At 48.5% G+C, this 23395-nt stretch overlaps 1 protein-coding gene across 4 annotated transcripts in view; it reads right to left on the bottom strand.

The window, feature by feature from the left end:
• Positions 1 to 1015: 1015 nt before the first annotated feature.
• Positions 1016 to 23395, bottom strand: part of LOC104298666 (galactosylgalactosylxylosylprotein 3-beta-glucuronosyltransferase 1) — a 37961-nt gene continuing 15581 nt past the window's right edge. Inside the window, exons 2-7 of one of the 4 annotated variants that reach the window (XM_054163226.1) lie at positions 20989 to 21241; positions 10556 to 10704; positions 9024 to 9562; positions 7069 to 7365; positions 5904 to 6011; positions 1016 to 2133 (exon numbers count right to left, since the gene is read on the bottom strand). In XM_054163226.1, coding sequence (XP_054019201.1) covers positions 5925 to 6011; positions 7069 to 7365; positions 9024 to 9562; positions 10556 to 10667 — 1035 coding nt within the window. In that variant the 5' untranslated portion in view covers positions 10668 to 10704; positions 20989 to 21241 and the 3' untranslated portion in view covers positions 1016 to 2133; positions 5904 to 5924. Of the gene's footprint in view, positions 2134 to 5903; positions 6012 to 7068; positions 7366 to 9023; positions 9563 to 10555; positions 10705 to 20988; positions 21246 to 23395 lie in introns of all 4 variants that reach the window. The other 3 variants (XM_054163229.1, XM_009898756.2, XM_054163227.1) reach the window with 3 other exon arrangements.

Below are 23395 nucleotides of genomic sequence, written 5' to 3'. Positions count from 1 at the left end.
GTATTTCTTCATTCTGACATAGCTAGCAGGCTGTGTTCATGTAGAAAGTCCCTGACCTAAGCCTTCCATTTCCTGGCCACAGCCTCCATTTCTCTATTTACTGCCTGTTCTTTGCTCTCTCCTGCAACCATCTCTGACAGGAGGCATCTCATCCTCTTTGCCCCCTCCTGCATTTTAGCCTCCCTCTATAGCAGATTGTGCAGCTGCTTGTTCCCCGTTTGAAGCCTGGCTTCCTCTCTCAGATACCCTTCGAAGAACCCCCTTCATGGAGGCTTCCCAAGGTCCCATGGGGACTCTCTGATGACTGAGGTACTCCTTTGCACATGTTTTTACCTTGCCACATTTGCTCAGGAGCCAGAAACTTAGTGCCACCCACGTCTCTTCAATAAGGAACCGTAATTCCCTTTGCTCCATTCTCCTCCTTGCTGTGATCCTGATTATTTTGCCAGTTTAAGACACCACTGTGAAGAAACCCCAGGGAGAGCAGAACATAAGACATTCATCAGTGAGCACCAGGCTCTACAGTTCTGGGGTGAGAATATTCTTTCCTCATGAACATGTCAGGTGATCTAAGCTGAAAAGGAAATGAGGAGGGGGCAGAGAAGAATCCCAGCGTAAACGAATCAACAAATCAATAAGGTTCCTGCCAGCCTAGAATTCCTTGGGCAGGGAATGACTCAAATGCTCACAACTTTTCCCCAGCTGTGAAACCCTCAATGTGTTTTTGAATGCCTACAGCCTTGTTTCTCATGGCCTGAGTGAGGAGGCTTTTCAGGATGGTTTTCAGAGGGGTTTCTGGGTCATTCAAGGAATCTTCCCGGGAGAGTCACAGCGACACCACTCCCCACGCACACACATGCTACCAACACTTGTGCTTTTAATCCAGTGCATCCTTCCTGTAGTCCTCATTTGCCACCTCCTCCTTTGTGGGCTGCCTTCCACCTGGCTGCCTTCCTGTTTTATTGAGGGAAAGGGAAACCCCTCCACATGCCACCATCCTCTCTCATTTCCCATGGCTTTCAGCGCTCTACTGGAAACCCATGTCACATTTGCTATTTCACTTATCATCTACATGCTCAAAACAATGTTTCTCAATGATGTCTCTCCAGATTCCTCCTCACAGGAGAGGAGTGCAGGCTGAGAGTTCCTTTTCTCTGAGCACTTCTCACCCACCCCCAGCTCAGAGAGGTGTTTTCCCTTCTGAAGGTCTAGGAAGCAAATCTGTGATCTGAGGCTACTGAAGTTCCTGATGGTGCTGCAGCAGGGTTCCAGGCTAGAAACAACACTTGTCAGTCTACCCATCTTTGCCCCTCCTTTCTGGTCTCTCCAGTGAGACATGGAGGCATGGCCTCTGAGCTGCAGTACCTCCTGGGTCTCCCTGAGAGGGAGAGGATATTTATCCAGATGGCTCTGGGAATCTGGGATGGCATTTTCCAAAACAATGTCAAGCGAGGGCAGTTCAAGTTGTCAGCAAAGGCACAGGCTCCAGATCCCTTCTGAACTCACAAACCCCAAATGAGGTGCTTCAGCTCAGCCTCCTCTCCAATACTGAAGGCTGATCCATGGAGTTAGCTGGGTGCATCCTTCAGAGGAAAAGCCTCTTTCAGACTAGCTTTGTTTTAAGGTGGTTTTGAGAACATACCAGCCTCAGGGTAACAGGTCCACGTTTGTGTTTGTGCAACAGCTCATGTCCTTGAACCACTGCAGCTCCACAGCTGCTGTACTGAAGTTCAGGTTTTATGATATGCCTGGAGAAACCTTCAGAGGCACCTGCACCCATCCTGGATTTCAGCCTCTATACTGGCACAGCTGAGAGTGGAGATCACATGGAATAAACGTTAAGGAATGGTTAAAAACACAGAACCTGCAGGGGAGGAGAAGCACTGCTCTCCCAGGTGGGCAACAAGAGATTTTGCATCAAGTTAAAGGTGAAGAGCTATAGGATTGCAGGGCACCACTTCAGCTCTGTCCCTGGTTGTTACCACCTTTTGTGCAGTGGGAGCTCGCTGACATGGAGACGTTTTTGGGGGTGGTTATCATCCTTCATCAGTAGGGCAGAGGATTAGACAGAGCAGGCAGGGGCACACAGCTGCTGTTGTTGCTGACAAAGTTCAGGATCACTGCTTGCTGCCTCTGTTAAAGCAAACATGAGATGAGGTAAGAGTCATAGAACCATAGAATCACTAAGGTTTGAAAAGCCCTTTGGCCGTTAAACCATGTCCCTAAGCTCCATATCTTCATGGTTTTTTGAGCACCTCCAGGAAAGGTGAGTCCACCACCTCCCTGGGCTGCCTGTTCTAATGCCTGACCACTCTTTCAGTAAAGAAGTTGTTTCCTAATAGCCAATCTAAACCTCCCCTAGCACAGCTTGAGACTGGTTCTTATCCGGTCACTTGTTACTTGGGAGAAGAGCCTGACATCCATCTCACTACAACCTCTTCTCAGGGAGCTGTAGAGAGTGAGTAGACTCCCCTCAGTCTTCTTTCCCCCAGACTAAACAATCCCAGATCCCTCAGCCATCCTCACAAGACCTGTTTCCAGACCCTTCTCCATCTTCATTGCCCTTCCCTGGACCTCCTCCACCAACTCAATGTCTTTCTTGTAGTGAGGGTGCCAAAACTGAGCCCAGTATTCAAGCTGTGCTCTTACCAATAGTGAGTACAGGGACACAATCCCTTCCTGGTCCTGCTTGACACACTGGCTTGATACAGGCCAGGATGCTGTTGGCCTTCTTGGCCACCTGGGCATACTGGTGGCTCATGGTCATTTGTCTGTTGATCAATCTCTCCTCCACCAGTTCCCTGGGCAGCACATTCCATGTGGCAAGCAAATGGTCCAACTAGAGCACCGAATGCAAACCAAGTAATGTCAGCCTGCCTCCCATATGCTGGTGTTAAAAGGCTTGATCAGATCCTCAACAAGGACTAACCACCAGGAGGGAAAGACAGAAATACTGTCCCTGATGTGCCTAAGAACAGAACATCCTCAGGGGAGCAATTTTACCTCTTTTTATTCTCACCACTGGCTTATCCAGATCATGTGTGCCAAGGTTCTGCAGCTCAGCAGCATTGACAGCAAGGACCTCCACACCAAATTAATTCTATGATTCTATGATTCTATGATTTGTGGGTTGCATCTAGCATCATTTGTGGGTTGCTGGGATATCTGAGATATTAATCAAAAGCTGGCAGATATAGAATCATAGAATCAATAAGGTTGGAAAAGACCTCAAAGATCAAGTCCAACCTGTCACCCAACACCTCATGAATACTAAACCATGGCATCAAGTGCCACGTCCAATCCTCTCTTGAACACCTCCAGGGATGACGACTCCACCACCTCCCTGGGCAGCACATTCCAATGGCTAACAACTCTCTCTGGGAAGAACTTTCTCCTCACCTCCAGCCTAAACTTCCCCTGGTGCATCTTGAGACTCTGTCCTCTTGTTCTGGTGCTGGTTGCCTGGGAGAAGAGACCAACCCCCACCTGGCTACAACCTCCCTTCAGGTAGTTGTAGAGAGCAAGAAGGTCTCCCCTGAGCCTCCTCTTCTCCAGGCTGAACAACCCCAGCTCCCTCAGCCTCTCCTCACAGGGCTGTGCTCAAGGCCTCTCCCCAGCCTCGTTGCCCTTCTCTGGACACATTCAAGTGTCTCAATGTCCTTCTCAAACTGAGGGGCCCAGAACTGGACACAGGACTCAAGGTGTGGCCTAACCAATGCAGAGTACAGGGCACAATGACTTCCCTGCTCCTGCTGGCCACACTATTCTTGATGCAGGCCAGGATGCCATTGGCCTTCTTGGCCACCTGGGCACACTGCTGGCTCATGTTCAGCCTACTGTCAACCAGTACCCCCAGGTCCCTCTCTGCCTGGCTGCTCTCCAACCACTCTGACCCCAGCCTGTAGCTCTGCATGGGGTTGTTGTGGCCAAAGTACAACACCTGGCACTTGGACTTGTTGAATGCCATCCTGTTGGGCTCTGCCCATCTGTCCAGCCAGTCAAGGTCCCTCTGGATGGTAAGGAGTTTGTGCCCTAAAGGAGGGACAGGTAGGCTACCCCAGGGTCCCTGTGGTGACACCAGGTGTCTGTGTTTAGGCAAGTGACACCTGTCCCTCCCATCTGTCGCTGAGCATGCAGGCGCTGGGATTGCTTTGCACTCTTTGTACAGCTGTCACTCCCGATGAGATGATGTGGCAATGCAGTGTGCAGCTACTGGTAATGCACACAGCAGATCAGTGCAGAAGCTGAAGTACTCACAGCTGCCTGTATGAAAGCTGTCAGTTTTATTTCTACCAGCAGAGCTGAGCTGAGGTGTCTATTGGGGTCAGGACTGAAAGCAGCCCTGGCGTATCTTCCAAAGTAGGAGTAAATCATTCAGCATCCTGTATGCCTGCCACTGATATGAGTCATTCCAGAAACAGCTGAGTACTGCCAGACTGGATACCTTTATTCCTTTGGGACTGTTGGGCTAGGAATCTGCTCAGGGCAGACACTGGGGTCAGAAAGCGTGGCAGTTGGCAGAGGAGGTTGTAGCTCTGCTGAGGCTTATTCTTCACCAGTCTTTATTTCTTGGAACATATCACTGATCTCTGATACATTTCAGCATTCACCTCTGGTGGCCATAATCCCCCATCCTCCTGCTGACCTGGCTCTGTGGATCACAAAGGCATTCCCAGTGCCTTTACTACTTCTCTTCAGCAGCAGATATATTCCTAGCTTTGGAAAAATTGGTGCTAAACCACTCAAATTCTGTGAGAGCTGGTGTAGGTTTTGCTTTCCTGGTTCCTGTTTTGAAGTGGTCTAAGTGGCACTTGAAGCCATGATTTAGTAGTCATGAGGTCTTGGGTGACAGGTTGGACTTGATGATCCTTGAGGTCTTTTCCAACCTTACTGATTCTATGATTCTATGATCTTTGAGGTCTTTTCCAACCTTATTGATTCTATGATTCTATGATTCTATTCTAAGTGTCCCTTCAGCCCTTCCCTGCTGCACCCACACCACGGTTGTCCCTGCAGGCTAAAAGCTGCAGGTAGATGCAGAAAGCACTGCAGAGGTGGCAAGGTTCACAGGGGTGTGGTCTGTTTCTACACACTGGGGGACAACTTTGACACTAAAGGGAGGCTGAAGCTGGCAGAAATAGGAGAGCAAGGAATTTGGCTTGTGATGTTCTTCTGCCACTTTTCTCTCTCTGGTTTCAGGCCGAGGTTCCATATAGAATAGAATAGAATAGAATAGAATAGAATAGAATAGAATAGAATAGAATAGAATAGAATAGAATAGAATAGAATGAACCATGTTGAAAGAGACCTTTGAGATCATCAAGTCCAACCTGTCACCCAACAGCATCCAATCAACTAAACCATGGCACCAAGCACCCCATCCAGTCTCTTCCTAAACACCTCCAGGGATGGGACTCCACCACCTCCCTGGGCAGCACATTCCAATGGCCAATCTCTCTTTCTGGGAAGAACTTCTTCCTAACATCCAGCCTAAACCTCCCCTGGCACAGCTTGAGACTGTGTCCTCTTGTTCTGGTGCTGGTTGCCTGGGAGAGGAGACCAACCCCCACCTGGCTACAACCTCCCTTCAGGTAGTTGTAAAGAGCAATAAGGTCTCCTCTGAGCCTCCTCTTCTCCAGGCTAAACAACCCCAGCCCTCTCAGCCTCTCTTCATAGGGCATGTGCTCGAGGCTTTTCACCAGCCTTGCTGCAAGGAGACTTGAGGAAGTATGAAATATTGATCACAAGTGGGTAAAGTTGAGGGTCTACTTCTTGTGGAAAGGGTGGCATGGTAAGGGAGTTACTGGGACAAACATATATGCAGTCTTTAAGGGAATAATCACATAAATAAGAAAACAAGTGCAGCTTCTCTCTCCCAAACCAATCAAGACAAGGTTACTCACACCCTGGAGCAGGCTCTCTGCTTACACCTCTACTCTGGGGTCTGTAAATCCACGCTTGCCTTCATTAACCAGAGTGGGCCTCTCAGTTCTTGTGTGCCAGACCAACACCTAGAGGGAATCACAGAGAGTTCAGGGACTCTGGATGCCATGGAAACGCTGAGAGCAGTGCATTCATCAGGTGGGATCCTCAGCAACCCATGGCTCACAGCTGTTTGAAGCACGCAATTCAAAGGGGTTAAACCTGGGAGAGACTTCACAGGCCCATGAAACAGTGAGAAGAAGAAAGGATCATTCTGGACTGAAACCCCAGAGTCAATCCTCTGCCAATCCTCCTGGATATTGGAAAAACAATCTGGGCACGAAGTGTACATCTGAGGCTCTTTGTTAAGAGAGTGCATAACACTAATGGTACCTCAGTGCTCTCTGAGCTTTGCATCTATGAAGAATTTGGCAAGCTCTGCCTGCCTGTTCTAACACCATTCTGCACTGACTCCTGCCAGCACAGGGCAGGCACAGTGGAAGGTGGAGAAGCATGGCAGGAGGCTGAAAAAAAGAAGCCAGGACCCTACAAGGAAAGTGCATCTCCAAGTTCACTGTGGTGGGTCAAGGCCCACTCTGAAAACAAAACCAAAACAGGGGGGAGGGCTTCCGGGTGCTTTGCCCTCCCTGCAGGGTGTTTTCCCCCTGGGAAACTGAGTCTGTTCCACTCCCCCCTCCCTGCCCAGCTAGGATATAAAAAGTAGGGCATTGCAGCTATTAGGTCTCCTTTTGGCTCTTGCCTCTTGTGGATGAGAGCTACTGCAGCTGCCTTCCTGCTCCTCTGCCACGTGGTCAGGCCTGATCCTTCTCCCTGCTGCCTCTGTGCCTCTTCAGAGAGAGACTGGTTTTGTGTTCTTCTTTGTCCCCCTCCCATCCATCCTTGTTCCTTGCCCTTGTGAACCTTACCTGTTATTGTTATATATATATATACATATATATAGTTTAAAGAAAACTCTTTACCTCTCTACTTCCAGGCTGACTCCAAATTATTGCTTGGTGGATTTGCTTCTTCCCTTTTTTCCCCCTTTCTGTTGGGAGGGAGGAAGGGGGAGCCGGGGAGAGATTCTCAGCCTTGCCCCCATCTGAGCTCTTAACTCCCAGTTAAGGCTTAAACCACCACACTCACCTTGGTGCAGTTGGCTGCTTTGGGCTCCAGCCCATCCATAGTCACTAGATCCTTCAGCAGACTGGTTTCCTGGTAGCCTCCTTTCACTCCCTCCAGCTTGAAACTGGCCTGAGGCTTCTCCAAAATCAGCTTGATGCTGATGGCAAAGCCAGCCATGTCAATCGCGAAGGGCCGGTTGGGGTCGAAGACGGTTTTCCAGCCCACCACCTTCCCTGCCGGGCTCACCTTCGGGGACTCGTAGCGCAGCCCCCCAACGAAAGCCACAGGCCAGACGGACACCCTCCTGGTGTAGCGCATCTGTGTGCCAGAAAGAAACAGTGCTGAGAGTTCCACACTGCCACCTTTGTCCCAACCCATTATACAGTCATGGAATCAGAGAATCAGAGAAGGGCAACAAGGCTGGGGAGAGGTCTTGAGCACAAACCCCATGAGGAGAGGCTGAGGGAGCTGGGGTTGCTTAGCCTGGAGAAGAGGAGGCTTAGGGGAGACCTTATTGCTCTCTGCAGCTACCTGAAGGGAGGTTGTAGCCAGGCAGAGGTTGGTCTCTTCTCCCAGGCAACCAGCACCAGAACAAGAGGACACAGTCTCAAGCTGCACCAGGGGAGGTTTAGGCTGGATGTTGGAAGGAAGTTCTTCCCAGAAAGAGAGATTGGCCATTGGAATGTGCTGCCCAGGGAGGTGGTGGAGTCACCATCCCTGCAGGTGTTTAGGAAGAGACTGGATGGGGTGCTTGGTGCCATGGTTTAGTTGATTAGATGGTGTTGAGTGATGGGTTGGACTCAATGATCTGAAAGGTCTCTTCCAACCTGGTTAAATCTATTCTATTCTATTCTATTCTATTCTATTCTATTCTATTCTATTCTATTCTATTCTTATTCTGTTCTGTTCTGTTCTGTTCTATTCTACCCATCACACGCCTAAAACACTTCAGATTTGTGCTTTGCCAGAATTTTGTCTCTTGTGCTTCTTTAAATCAGGTCATCTCTCCCTGAGGGTATAAACATGCTCTGGTCCTTGGCACAGGGCAGCATCCAGGTGGGTTTTGAATGACTGTGGAGGTGGAGACTCCAGCGCCTCTCTGGGTAGCCTGCTCCAGTGCTCTACCCACCTCCAAGTTAAAGAAGTTTCTCCTCATATTCAGGTGGAACTTCCTGTGTTCCAGTTTGTGCCTATTACCTCTTGCCCTGTCATTGGGCACCACTGAGAAACAAAAACCAGCCCTATCCTCCTGACACCAACCCTTTAAGTGTTTAGAAGAATTGACAAGATCCCCCCTCAGTCTTCTCTATGCTAAAAAGCACCAAGTCCCTCAGTCTTTCTTCATAAGAGAGATATTCTAGTCCCCTAATCATCATTGTAGCCCTTTACCATGCCTTCTCAAGGAGTTCTTTGCCCCTCTTGAACCACAGAGCCCAGAATTGGACACAGTACTCCAGATGAGGCCTCACCAGGGTAGAAGGGAAGGCAAAACTCCTTCTACCTGCTGGCCACACTCGATGCAGCCCAGGATGCCATTTGCCTTCTTGTCCATGAGGGCACATTGCTGGCTCTTGGTGAACTTGTTACCCACCAGCACTCCCAGGTCCTTCTTTCCAGAGCTGCTTTCTAGCAGGTCAGTCCCTAACCTGTACTGGTGCAGGGGGTTATTCCTCCCTAAGTGCAGTACCCTACACTTCCCTTGTTGAACTTACTCACATCTGCAGCCTATACCATGGCAGATGTGCTCCTAGCAGCATAACTACTGGGTTAGATCAACTCTAGGTTTTCATCTGCCCTATACCCAGGTCCCACTGAGTGCAGGGTGGGCGAGGAAGGCTCTAGGCAACGTCTTCCAGTTAATGCTATTAGTCTATATGGTAGTCCTAACTTAAAGGTCTTTGCAAGTGCAATCTGGTCTTGAGAGGTTTTGCAGCTCTACCCTGCTTTTCTGTCCCATGCCATTTTAAGGCTCTTACCTCTTCAAAGAGCTCCAGGCTGTAGGTGTTATCATCATCAGCAAAATACACTACCCCTTCTGGTGGTGCAGTGTTGCTGAAGCTGTCCCTCAGCCAGTGCAGCCCCAGGTTCCTCTGCAGTGTCCCCCTTGGGGTGTGGGATGGGATCCAGGACAGTCCTAGTTTCAGACTCTTGGGTGTCTCCACATTGAGATGGGTGAAATTGAGGCCTGCCTTCTCCAGCAGGTTGGATACCAGGTTGGTCCTCCGGGGAGAGTCCTCCACCACCACCCAGTGCAGGTTCTGTACATGTAGGAAGGTGTTGGCCAGACGAGTCAGCTCAGCTTTTTGCACGGGCCGGGTGTAGGTAGGGGTGATAACGAAGATGGTTGGCAGGCTGTCTGACCATGGAGGAGGCCTGGAGTACACATAATTGTGGATGACTTTAGGTGTTGCCCCTAGGCTTTGCTGCTGCCGAGTGCATGATGGGAAGCCTTCGTCTCTCAGTGCAGAGGTACCATTGAGGAGAGCTTTAGAGGTCACATTCTCATCTGTCTCTTCTGCAGCGAAAGGGAGGAAGGAGGGAAGGAAGGAAGGAAGGAAGGAAGGAGGGAAGGAAGGAAGGAAGGAAGGGAGGAAGGAAGGGAGGAAGGAAGGGAGGATGGAAGGGAGGAAGGAAGGGAGGAAGGAAGGAAGGAAGGAAGGGAGGAAGGAAGGAAGGAAGGAAGGGAGGATGGAAGGGAGGAAGGAAGGGAGGAAGGAAGGGAGGAAGGAAGGAAGGAAGGAAGGAAGGAGAAAGATGTTAAAAACTAATCACTGCTGGGCTGCTTCCTCTATGGGGAGCGTCAGGGACAGGTCTGTCTGGAACCAGTGCTCAGCACACCAGCACTCTCTCCCCAGAGCCAGCCTAAGGTGAATGATTAATGTGCTCTAAAGTACAGTTTGTGTGCTGGCTTGTAGGCAAACCTTGAGGGTGCCTCTTCTTACCTGCTAGTCTTCCAGGACTATAAGCTCACCAGTAATTTTAGCCTCTTAACCTCTCTCTTTCCCCACAGAAAAGTTCTTTGCATCTTCTTAATGTCCACCCTGTGTGGAGTATTTCCCACAAAGTGATCCATGAAAGCATCAGCCCATCCTCTGGGAAAAACACAGCATCACAACCCAATTGCATGCCAGTGCCTCTGGGTAGCCTGCTGATGGTCCCAGTGGGGCTTCCAGAGGTTTACTGCACATGCTTTAACCTACATTTTATAATTAAAACCAAAGTACCCAAAGAGGCTCAGATTAATTGCCTGCCTGGCTGGCAGGAATTGCTCTGGGTATTCTTGGCACAACCATCTACCAGCACTCTCTCCCCAGAGCCAGCCTAAGGTGACTGATTAATGTGCTCTAAAGTACAGCTTGTGTGCTGGCTTGTAGGCAAACCTTGAGGGTGCCTTCAGACAGGTTTGTCTCTCATTAAGCCATTCCAGGAGAGAGTGTCTGTTACCGAGGTTTCACACCAGCAATCACCACAGCTGCCACCACACTGACCACAGAACTCTTGCACTTACTTCTCAGCAGGCTGAGGTAATGGGTGGTTGGGTACTGGTGCCACAAGGTTAGGAGGAGAGCCCATGGCAAGGCAATCAGGAGCGTGGTAAGAAGGTTACGTCTCCTCAGCATGCTGCAGAGAGCTTCCAATGCCCAGGCATCTCTCTACCTTTCAGAGCAGAGAAAAGAGTTAAGTAAGGCCTCTGAAATATCAGCCACCACAAACATTAGGACAGTAAGTCTAGAGGCCAAACTAATAGACTGCCTTTGGCTTGCTTGGAGGGAGATGTGATAAATGTTGGGCCCTGATGCAGCACAGCCTTTGTCTAACTTTACAAGGAGCCCCATTAATGTTACAGGCCCAGACCATTATCCAGCTGCCCTGGCCAATTCCTGTGCTATTGAATAGAGGCTTTTATCTATTGATGTTGCTATAAAGAGCTTCCCGCTGCCCCATGATGAACCCTCTGCCCTTGGCTTTAGGGTTGTCCCCACTGCTGATTCCGAAGCCAAACAAGATTGTTACTTGCCCCCCGCCTCCAGGGCTGGTATTTATTTCTGAGCTCTGTGGTGACCATTTCATTTCCTTCTTTTAACAGCACTTTTAAAAACTGTGTGCAAGATTTGGGTTTCTGCCTATGTGAAGGGACAAAACAGAAGATGCCAGGCATCCTCAAGGCAGCCAGCATCTCTTTCAGTCCTGCAGTTTTAATTCCTCTTCCTTATACAGCAGTACAGAATCACAGAATGGTAGGGGTTGGAAGAGACCTCTGAAGGTTATCTAGTCCAACTGCTCTGCCAAAGCAGGTTCACCTAGGGCAGGTTGCACAGAATTGAGTCCAGATGGGTTTTGAAAGTCTCCAGAGAGAGAGAGAGACTCCACAGCCTCTCTGGGCAGGCTGGTCCAATGCTGCAGCACCCTCACAGCAAAGTTTTTCCCTAAATTCAAGTGAAAGCTCCCACCTTCCAGTTTGTGCCCACTGCCCCATGTCCTGGCACTGGGCACCACTGAAAAGAGCCCAGCCCCATCCTCTTGGCCTCCACTCTTTAGATATTGGTAAGCATTGATAAGATACCCTCAGGTCTTTCAGCCTCTCCTTGTAAGAGAGGTGCTCCAGTCCCCTGCTTGTCACTGTGTCCCTCTGTTGGACTCTCTCCAGTAGTTCCCTGAGCCTCCTGAACTGAAGACATCTCTCTGTCCTGTGTAAAGTCATAGTGTGATGTGATCCTGCTCCTGGCTCTCCTCTTTGAAAGACCTTTGCAGCCTGTGTGCACTAAATCATCTGAAGATGAGATGCTAGAGGTTACTTGTGGAAGCCCAGCACACATGGCTAGTGTACGTGCTGGTGTCTGCATGGCTCTGCCACAGGGAGTCACATTTGGTGCCATGGTTTAGTCATGAGGTCTGTGGTGGCAGGTTGGACTTGGTGATCCTTGAGGTCTCTTCCAACCTTGGTGATTCTGTGATTCTGTGATTTTCCTCCAACTTTGAGCTTTTCTTTTGGTCCCTCTCTGAGTACAAAATCTCCTGGTTCTGTTATTACACACCAGCAACAAATGCAGTGCTTCAGAAAGAGGGGTCCATTTCTGGTACTGTAGAACAGCAGCCCATAGAAACACTGAGGGGTACAGAGCAAAGGTACTTGTTAACATCTGAGGACTTTCTGCTGTCATTCAAAAAAGGATGCCAGATGTTCCACGGTTGGATTTTAATCCACTCTCTCTCCTTGGGTAACATCTGTAATCTGTTTCCTCTGCTATTACCTTTCTGATTCCACATACTTCTCTCAGTAGACTTCCTTGCTACCACAGTGATGCTCATTAGGAGGCTAAAGGGAGCAAAAACTCTGATTAGCCTCCTGCAGAGATATTTCTGTTGGGAAACTGGTCCAAGGAGTGCTCTGCTCTGTCTCATCACAGCAGCAGAGACCTAAGTTCACATGGGCCCTGGCTCAGGATCATCACAGCTCCTTGCTTCCTCTAGTATGCTTGCAAGTACAAATGTCCCTGCATCAGAATCAGGCAGTCAGTGTTTCTTCCCTTTAAAAGAAGACCTTAATTATACTGGCACAGTTTCCATGCATGGTCCTGCCACTGCTGCAAACTTGGGTTGCTGCTGGAGGGAAGGAAAAAGAGGAGGTGGTGGTGGCAGCTGCGTTACCAAGAGAGCACAGAGGAGAGGTGATCAGGTTTATAAAGCTTTAAGCAGTTACCTTTCTAGTCCTTTCTCATCCTCCTCCTCATGGTCAACCCTGTTCATGCTTCCCAAACACCACAAATGAGTGGAAGGTGCTGTCTGTGTGTGCAGCTCCCAAGGTGCTCCTTGTCCCTTTCTTTCTGTGTATACCTTCTCTCTATTGCTTTTCCAAAGCATGCAATGCTGAAGAACTTCAACCCCACATAAAGCACCAGGCCACTTGGGAACCTCACAGAGGGCATTACGTTAACCCATTTTTTTCAGTAAATGTCTTGGAATATTTTATTTTCTCTTTAAATAATTTCCTTCTCTCCCCTACTGCCACCTCCTGCTTTGCAGAGGGACCTCGACAGCTGAACAGATGGACAGAATCCAAAGCTATGAGATTGAACACATCCAAGTGCTGGGTTCTGCACATTGGCCACAGCAACCCCATGCAGTGCTACAGGCTGGGGTCAGAGTGGCTGGAGAGCAGCCAGGAAGAGAGGGACCTGGGGGTACTGGTCGATGGTAGGCTGAACATGAGCCAGCAGTGTGCCCAGGTGGCCAAGAAGGCCAATGGCATCCTGGCCTGCATCAGGAGCAGTGTGGCCAGCAGGAGCAGGGAAGTCATTGTGCCCTTGTACACTGCACTGGTTAGGCCACACCTTGAGTCCTGTGTCCAGTTCTGGGCCTCTCGGTTTAGGAAAGATGTTGAGTTGCTGGAAGGTGTCCAGAGAAGGGCAACAAAGCTGGGGAGGGATTTGGAGCACAGCCCTGTGAGGAGAGGCTGAGGGAGCTGGGGTTGCTTAGCCTGGAGAAGAGGAGGCTCAGGGGAGACCTTCTTGCTCTCTACAACTACCTGAAGGGAGGTTGTAGCCAGGCAGAGGTTGGTCTCTTCTCCCAGGCAACCAGCACCAGAACAGGAGGACACAGTCTCAAGCTGCACCAGGGAAGGATTAAGCTCGATGTTAGGAAGAAGTTCTACAGAGAGAGAGAGATTGGCCATTGGAATGTGCTGCTTGGGGAGGTGGTGGAGTCACCATCATTGGAGGTGTTTAGGAGGAGACTTGCTCAGGTGCTTGTTTGCATGGTTTAGTTGATTAGATGGTGTTGGATAATAGGTTGGACTCAATGATCTTGAAGGTGTCTTCCAACCTGGTTAATTCTATTCTATTCTATTCTATTCTATTCTATTCTATTCTATTCTATTCTATTCTATTCTATTCTATTCTATTCTATTCATCATGCTTATGCTCTTCTCTGTTCCTTTTCATCTTGAACTTGCCTTTTCTCAGTCCTTAAGAGTGCCTCTTCTTACCTGCTAGTCTTCCAGGACTATAAGCTCACCAGTAATGTTAGCCTCTTAACCTCTCTCTTTCCCCACAGAAAAGTTCTTTGCATCTTCTTAATGTCCACCCTGTGTGGAGTATTTCCCACAAAGTGATCCATGAAAGCATCAGCCCATCCTCTGGGAAAAACACAGCATCACAACCCAATTGCATGCCAGTGCCTCTGGGTAGCCTGCTGATGGTCCCAGTGGGGCTTCCAGAGGTTTACTGCACATGCTTTAACCTACATTTTATAATTAAAACCAAAGTACCCAAAGAGGCTCAGATTAATTGCCTGGCTGGCAGGCACTGCTCTGGGTATTCTTGGCACAACCAGCTACCTGCCTTCTGCCTTTAAACCCATTCAGAGTAGATCCTATTAAATGAGATTCAAGATCATAGAATCAATAAGGTTGGAAAAGACCTCAGAGATCATCAAGTCCAACCTGTCACCCAACACCTCATGACTAACTAAACCATGGCACCAAGTGCCACATCCAATCCCCTCTTGAACACCTCCAGGGATGGGGACTCCACCACCTCCCCAGGCAGCACATTCCAACAGTTAACAACTCTCTCTGTGAAGAACTTTCTCCTCACCTCCAGCCTAAACCTCCCCTGGCACAGCTTGAGACTGTGTCCTCTTGTTCTGGTGCTGGTTGCCTGGGAGAAGAAACCCACCCCCACGTGGCTACAACCTCCCTTCAGATAGTTGTAGAGAGCAAAAAGGTCTCCCCTGAGCCTCCTCTTCTCCAGGCTAAGCAACCCCAGCTCCCCCAGCCTCTCGTCACAGGGCTTGTGCTCAAGACCTCTCCCCAGCCTCGTTGCCCTGAAAACCTTGGGATCCAGCGATCACTAAACCGAGATCCTGCCACCATCCCATCCGTAATTCCCAGGTTTAAGCTGTAGAGGGCAGGGACTGTCTCTTAATGGCCTTGAGCAGTCCTGTGCTGATCCCAACAGGAGCCTTTGGATGTGATTGCCACAGATATTAGCGATTGTCCTCTCCCACTAGCTCTTCTCCTCCCTTGCTATTTCTCCTTTCCCACCTATTCCCCTTTCTCTTGCCTTTTTTACCCAGTGTCTCCTGCTGCCCTTGTTTGTTTTATGCACCCCTAACAGCATTAGCTGGATGTTTGATGGATGCCTTCAATATGCTGCCTGTAGCCTTCCCGAGCTGTTTTCCAATTATACATCCCTCTTCTTAATTTCATCCATCAATCTTCTGTTCCCCATTAAAGAATGAACAAATGCATACACAGAGCACAAAGCTGAGTATGATAGGGACAAAATGTCTCTCATACTCCTCTTGCCTCATGCTGCTTTGTCAAACTCCTCAATTCCCAGAGCACAGCACCATCCAGTCCCCACTTAAGCTCACGTGCTCATGCAGAGGGCGTTCATCTGAAAGGATTCAGGAGCAGAGAATGAGAGAAGCACATGCTGAGTGAGAGCCCAGCCTAGATGCCCTAGACTGATGCTGAAGGGAAGCAAGACCTGTCTGAGGTTCAAGAGCATCCTGTGTGACCCATCCTTTCATTGCCCTTAACTATTGTCACCAACAGGGTACAATTTGTTACAGGTAGAGCACCTCAGCTGTTGGGAGAGGGATAAGGATTCCCAGGCTAGAGAACATCCCAGTAGGCCTTACTCTTCAGATACAACTTTAAGAGGTCACATATGTGACCTTTTTTGTGAGCTGCAGAGTAGTTTGAAAGAGAAGCATCTCCCTGGAGCTGGACCTGGGAGTGCTGGTGGATAACGGGTTCACTACTGAGGCAGCAACGTGCCTGAAGTTGTGTCCAGTTCTGAGTGGAGGACATGAAGGTGGGGCTGGGCTCTTTTCAGTGGTGTCCAGTGATAGGACATGGGGCAATGGGCACAAACTAGGACACAGGAGGTTTCACTTGAACTTAAGGAGAAACTTCTTTCCTTTGAGGGTGCTGGAGCACTGGACCAGGCTGCCCAGAGAGGTTGTGGAGTCTCTTGATTTTCCAAACCCAACTGGAGGTACTTCTGTGCAACCTGCTCCAGGTGAACCTGCTGTAGCAGGAGCATTGGACTTGATGATCTCTGGAGGTCCCTTCCAACCCCTATCATCCTCTGATTCTGTGAAATGTTGGGTGAATGATAGAGAAAGGTAGAAGTTAGATAGAAGCACATCTGACTGGGGATGCTAAGGCTGGCATGTGAGTTTAAGTGCCTGCAATTTTCTTATAGCTGGGCTGAAAAGCTGCTTGATTACATCCTCTTTGGTAACCCAGAAACAGTTAGGACTGCACAGGCTTTGGTAGTTGCTTCACACCTTATGTAAGAATTATCATAGAATCATGGAATCAACAAGGTTGGAAAAGACCTCAGAGATCAGCAAGTCCAACCTGTCACCCAACACCTCAGGACTACTAAACCATGGCACCAAGTGCCACGTCCAGTCCCCTCTTGAACACCTCCAGGGATGGGGACTCCACCACCTCCCTGGGCAGCACATCCCAATGGCCAACAACTTCTTCTCTTTTGAGGTTTTAGTTCTGGTCTCCTGGTTCAGTACCAGATTCAGCACCTTTGAAAAAGTTTCCCCTGCAAGAAAGAAAAACCTTGCAGGCTGGTTCAGGGCAGCCAGCCTGTCTGTACCAGGCTTACAAGACTGTGAGTGCTGGACCAAGACCTGCCCCAGGGCTGTATGTCTGTAGTCTCAGACACATGCTCTAAAGATCATGATCATAGAACCACAGAATCATTAAGGTTGGAAAAGACATCTATGGTCATCAAGTTCAACTGTCAACCCAACAGCACCATGCTTACCAAACTGTGTCCCAAAGTGCCATGACTACACATTTTTTTAACACCTCTATGGGTGGTGATTCCACTGGGCCACTTCTTCCAGTGCCTGAACACTCTTTCAGTAAAGAAATTTTTTCTTAATATCTGATCTAAACCTCCCTTGGCACACCTCGAGGCCATTTCCTCTTGCCATGTTGCTAGTATTCTATTGCCTGCATTCTCCACTAGTCCATAGAAGGGCAACAAAGCTGGGGAGGGGTTTGGAGCACAGCCCTGTGAGGAGAGGCTGAGGGAGCTGGGGTTGCTTAGCCTGGAGAAGAGGAGGCTCAGAGGAGACCTTATTGCTGTCTACAACTACCTGAAAGGAGATTGTAGACAGGTGGGGGTTGGTCTCTTCTCCCAGGCAACCACCAACAGAACAAGAGGACACAGTCTCAAGCTGTGCCAGGGGAGGTTTAGGCTGCATGTTAGGAAGAAGTTCTTCCCAGAAAGAGTAATTGGCCATTGGAATGTGCTGCTTGGGGAGGTGGTGGAGTCACCATCACTAGAAGTGTTTAAGAGGAGACTGGATGGGGTGCTTGGTGCCATGGTTTAGTTGATTAGCTGGTGTTGGGTGATAGGTTGGACTTGATGATCTCAAAGGTCTTCTCCAAACTGATTAATTCTATTCTATTCTATTCTATTCTATTCTATTCTATTCTATTCTATTCCATTCTATTCTACTCCATTCCATTCCATTCCATTCCATTCCATTCCATTCCATTCCATTCCATTCTGTTCCGTTCCATTCCATTCCATTCCATTCCATTCCATTCCATTCCATTCCATTCCATTCCATTCTGTTCCAACTTGGCAGAAGAGACCAATTCCCCCTCATTACAACCTCCTTTCAGTTCTCACACGGGGAACTACCCACAGGGACAAATTTCACAGTTCAAAATGTCCCCTGTGAACATCCCACTGCCTAGTGTAGAGATTTTCTAGGCAAGCACACAAAGCAGACTAGTATCAGCTGATGGAGCCAAAACCTTGAAGAAACACCCCCTAATCTTGGTTTGTGTCATGTTAGCAAGCCTACCATCTGCACAGGGAGAGTTATTAGCCATTGGAATGTGCTGCCCAGGGAGGTGGTGGAGTCACTGTCCCTGGAGGTGTTCAAGAGGAGATTGGACGTGGCACTTGGTGCCATGGTTTAGTTAGTCATGAGGTGTTGTGTTGGCTGACAAGTTTGGCTTGCTGATCTCTGAGGTCTTTTCCAACCTCATTGAATCTATGATTCCATTTTGTGCATACTCTGGGAGGAGAGAGGTGTGAGGTGTGGAGAGGGGAGGAGAGAGGGGTGTGAGGGGCACAACTGGAGCAGAACTGCTGGCAGGTGCAGATGGCTTAATTTCACACCCCAAACCTGTCAGAAGGGTTTGCTCTGCTTTTGCTGCATTTTGCTGCCTCGCTCCGTCCGCCCCTTAGCCACCTTGAGGAAGTCCATGCAGATTTCATGAGTTCCCTAACTCCCGGTGTGGGAGATGTGATGCTGAAGGCAGAGCAGGGAGCTTTCAATTATTGATGAGAGCGACCTCTCTTTAAACAAGGAATGCATAATTCATGGCAGCGCCGGTATTTGCGGTGATCAGCAGCGGCTCTGCCTCTGCTTTGCTGAAATCCACAAGCCGCTGCTGTCCCTTGTCCCCACCGTCCCCTCAGGCCCGTCAGAGCCTTCAGGGCAAACTTCAATGCCGTTTCAAAACGGAGACACGCCAAGCTACTGCAGCACTTCCCCTCGCCGGGCAGTCTCCTGCCGGTTTGAGATGCGCACAGTGAGGGGGGAGGATGGTTTCAAGGAACCACAGCAGTGGGTGGAGCAGGTTATTGTTCTGAGTTAAGCAGGGGCAATTTCTGTGCAAACACAGCCACAACAGCACGTTTCTCAGTGGAAGGACAGGCTGGGTCTAAGGGGCAGAGCCCAAGGGGTCACATCCAGCTGTATTTTTCTGTGGTGGTGGTAAACAGATGGGGAAAGCAGAGATTTGGGGTTCTGCTCCATAAGTAGCAATTTCTAGGTATATCTGTGACAGCAGGGGGGTTGGACTAGATTATCTCCAGAAGTCCCTTCCAACCCCTACCATTCTGTTAGTCTGTGATTCTCCCCCAAACTCTGCTGGAACTGGGTGGCTGAAAAGCAAAGAAGAGAAGAAAAGAGAAAGAAAAGAAAAGAGAAAGAGAAGAAAAGAGAAGAAAAGAGAAGAAAAGAGAAGAAAAGAAAAGAAAAGAAAAGAAAAAAGAAAAGAGAAGAAAAGAAAAGAGAAGAAAAGAAAAAGAAAAGAAAAGAAAAGAAAAGAAAAGAAAAGAAAAGAAAAGAAAAGAAAAGAAAAGAAAAGAAAAGAAAAGAAAAGAAAAGAAAAGAAAAAAGAAAAGAAAAAAAAAGAAGGAAAGGAAAGGAAAGGAAAGGAAAGGAAAGGAAAGGAAAGGAAAGGAAAGGAAAGGAAAGGAAAGGAAAGGAAAGGAAAGGAAAGGAAAGGAAAGGAAAGGAAAGGAAAGGAAAGGAAAGGAAAGGAAAGGAAAGGAAAGGAAAGGAAAGGAAAGGAAAGGAAAGGAAAGGAAAGGAAAGGAAAGGAAAGGAAAGGAAAGGAAAGGAAAGGAAAGGAAAAAGAAAAGAAAAAGAAAAGAAAAGAAAAGAAAAGAAAAGAAAAGAAAAGAAAAGAAAAGAAAAGAAAAGAAAAGAAAAGAAGAGAAAAGAAAAGAAAAGAAAAGGAGAAAAGAAAAGAAAAGAAAAGAAAAGAAAAGAAAAGAAAAGAAAAGAAAAGAAAAGAAAAGAAAAGAAAAGAAAAGAAAAGAAAAGAAAAGAAAAGAAAAGAAAAGAAAAGAAAAGAAAAGAAAAGAAAAGAAAAGAAAAAGCAAGAGTATTTTTTTCTAGACAGGGAAATTTTAATGATGAAACAGGGAAGGGAAAGGCTCTTTCCTAAACCCACAACTGGGATCTTGACATCCCAGTACACAGGAAATGCAGAGGCCAGTTCAGTCCTGTCCAAAGACGGAAGGGTGCTCTTCTGCTGGGGGTCTGAATGTTTCCTCTGCCACAGACCTTGTGAATGGCTCTGGGTAAACATCACCTGCCATTGGAAGGAGGTGAGCACTTCCCTACTGCTCATGGGGACAGAGGGCAAGGCAAAATTAACTGAGCCCCACCAGAGAGACCAAAATTAGAGAACTGCAAATAATTAAACAATACAGGGAAGGTCTTTCCCCAGGGCAGGAAGAGTGGAGCTACCAGCAGCTGTGGGGTTTCAAGGCTTAGCCCCATCTATGCTCTTGTCAGTGTGCAGTCTCCTGCAGGGACAACTTCCCTGGGAAGTGAGTCACCCCCAGTGAAGCAGCTGCCCTTCCCAGGCCCCCACACTTCTTCCTCAGTAAGGCTTCATCTTCTCACTGCCAGCTCTAATCCCTTCACCATATGGGACTGCAGTTACTTCAGCCCAGAAACCAGGCTTGTCCTTGGGGAACATGCTGTGCAGCCCCCCTCATCCCTCCACCACCCCTGTAAACGCAAGCCGAGCATCTTGCCTCCAACATTGGTCTTTAGACAGCTCAGCACGACACCTTTCCTGAGAGTATCCTTATCCCAGATGTGGGGCTTGTGTTTGAGTAGCACAGAGACAACTCCAAGGATGATATCTTACAAAGGGATTTGTTCCCAGGTTAAAAAATAAATAAGAGAAAAAGGCAACAAACACACAAAATGCAACAGAAACCAAAACAGCACCACTGGTGGAGCTAATTAAATCTGCTGGCTAGGTCCTGTGGGAGCCAGTGCTTTTGAGACAGTGCATGGCTCAGGCTGCTATCCCCAGAAAGATCAAGGATACCCAGGCACTATCTGGGCTATCAGCAGGAATGGAGATAACCCAGTTCGGATATAGACTAGACCTTGAACTTGGCTGCAAAGCCCAGCTATGCAGGGAGCCTTCTGGAGCCTGCAAAAGGAAGTCTAAACCAGGCTATTTTTACTCAGCCCAGACCCAAACGCCCTTCACGATCGGTCCATGTGACCCTGTCATCACCTTCCCCTGAGCTCTGGCAAGGGTGGGCTGTGACTCAGAGGGACACAGCCCTCTGCCCCATCCCAATTCCCTTGTGCCGCAGAGCCGTAATCCAGGGGTGCCAGAAATACCTGGAGAAAGGTTGGCAGCTCAGGCCTGAAGAGAAGCAGGAGGTGCCAGATGTCTCCTGAGAAAGCCAGCTCTCCCCTGAGAGACCTCTCTGCTTGGAGTTATCATCTCTTGAAAGGGAAGTCGGGGGCTTATTCAAATGTTGACTTCTCTCCCCCGCTGCTGAGCTCTGGCAGAACCGAGGTCCTTTTGAGATGCTGATGACTGTTACAGCATAATCATTCCACATGTACCAGCGTGAATCAGCCCCAATATCTGCCTCATTAAAAGAAATAATTAAATAAAGAAAGAAATTCCTTTTTTTTTTTTCTTTTTTTTTTCTCCAAGAAGGAAAAATAATTCTAAGGAAGCAGAAACAACCCTGGCTTGTTCCAAAGCATCTGTACATCTCATCCAGTGCTTTGCCTACTGAGTTAACAGCTGATGCCTGTTCAGCAGGAGTGGGAGCTGTCATTTCACAGGCTGCTCACAAAAGCCAAAAGGAAAAACCCCCAGTGTTTGCTTCCAGAACACTACTTCCCCCCCCTCCACCACCACCACCACCAGAGGAAAAGGCATTAGGCATTATTTGATGGATAATTACCTTTCAGAGGTGCTTGTTCTGAGGGGGGGTGCAGAAATAAAGCAACCAACCCAACACGCTGATCACAAGCTCCTTGTAAATAGATATGAGGCCCAAAGGCCAATGCTGCTCCTCTGGCAGCAGCCAGGATGCAGAGACAGACTTTGATCTTAGCTACGTGTCAATATGACATCAAATGCAGACCTCCAGAGGAACACACTATTGCTAATGCACACCCTTGATTGATTTGGACAGCTTGTTTTCCTCCAGCTTTCAAAGGCAATGTCAAAATGCTCTTCCCTGCTGGACTTCCCAGTTATTCCTAGCTGAAAAAGCTGCTTGGGCTGAAATCACACTGCAAATGAGTGGAACAGCACTTGTGCCCTTTAAAATGCAGTCTTCCCCCAAAACCCTGTGGAAACACTGACATTTTAATGGTTACACTTGTGTGCTGGCACCCTGAAGAATCAGAGCCCAGACCACTTATTGCAGAGAAATAATTGTGGGCAGAGGATGCACGGGCAACAATTCCCTGGAGTTTTTATTTGGGAGCACTGGCTGAGTGATGGGATCAATAAAAGCATTGTGCAAATAACACAATCACAGAAATACAGCATTGCCTTGGTTGGAAAAGACAGAATCACAGCATCAACCAGGTTGGAAGAGACCTCCAAGATCATTAAGTCCAACCTATCACCCAACACCATCGAATCGAATAAAATTAGCCAGGTTGGAAGAGACCTTCGAGATTGAGTCCAACCTATCACCCAACACCTTCTAATCAACTGAACCATGGCACCAAGCGCCCCATCCAGTCTCTTCCTAAACACCTCCAGTGATGGTAACTCCACCACCTCCCTGGGCAGCACATTCCAGTGGCAAATCACTCACTCTATGAAGAATGTCTTCCTAACATCCAGCCTAAACCTCCCCTGGTGCAGCTTGAGACTGTGTCCTCTTGTTCTGGTGCTGGTTGCCTGGGAGAAGAGACCAACCCCCACCTGGCTACAACCTCCCTTCAGGCAGCTGTAGAGAGCAATAAGGTCTCCCCTGAGCCTCCTCAAGATCCTTGCCTGAGCCTCCTCCTTAAGATCCTCAACTGTCAACCCCACACTACCATGCCCACTTAAAACATGTCTATGAGTGCCATGTCTGGATAGTTTTGAACACCTTCAGGGATGGTGACTCCACCACCTCCCTGGGCAGCCTGTTACAATGCCTGACCACTCTTTCAGTAAAGAATTTTTTTCCTAATACCCATTCCAAGCCTCCCCTGGCACAACTTGAGACTGTTTGCTCTCTTCCTATCACTTGCTGCTATGTAGAAGAGACAAACACTCACAAGTGGGGGTTGGTCTCTTCTCCCAGGCAACCAGCACCAGAACAAGAGGACACAGTCTCAAGTTGCACCAGGGGAAGTTTAGGCTGGAGGTGAGGAGAAAGTTCTTCACAGAAAGAGTTGTGGCCATTGGAATGTGCTGCCTAGGCTGGTGGTAGAGTCACCATCCCTGGTGACTGGGGACTGGATGTGGCACTTGAAGCCATGGTTTAGTAGTCATGAGATGTTGGATGATAGGTTGGACTTGATGATCTCTGAGGTCTTTTCCAACCTTGTTGATTCTATGATTCTGTGATCTTCCTCTTCAGGTTTCCCCAGCCTCCTGCACTGTTTATTTACACTGCCTACATCAGACAATTGAGATGGATAGTCGTGGTCCTTCACTGGTGGCTGGGAAGCAAAGGAAGGAGATCCCAAACATCTGTTGTGCCCTGGGCTGCAAGGCTTTGAAACAGTGTTTTCTCCCAGGCCTATTATCTGGTTATGCCCAGATTTATTTGTCCTTTTT

Source organism: Dryobates pubescens, chromosome 8 (assembly GCF_014839835.1).
Source record: "Dryobates pubescens isolate bDryPub1 chromosome 8, bDryPub1.pri, whole genome shotgun sequence".
Lineage (NCBI taxonomy): Eukaryota > Metazoa > Chordata > Aves > Piciformes > Picidae > Dryobates > Dryobates pubescens.
This window is presented reverse-complemented; position numbering and strand designations above follow the sequence as displayed.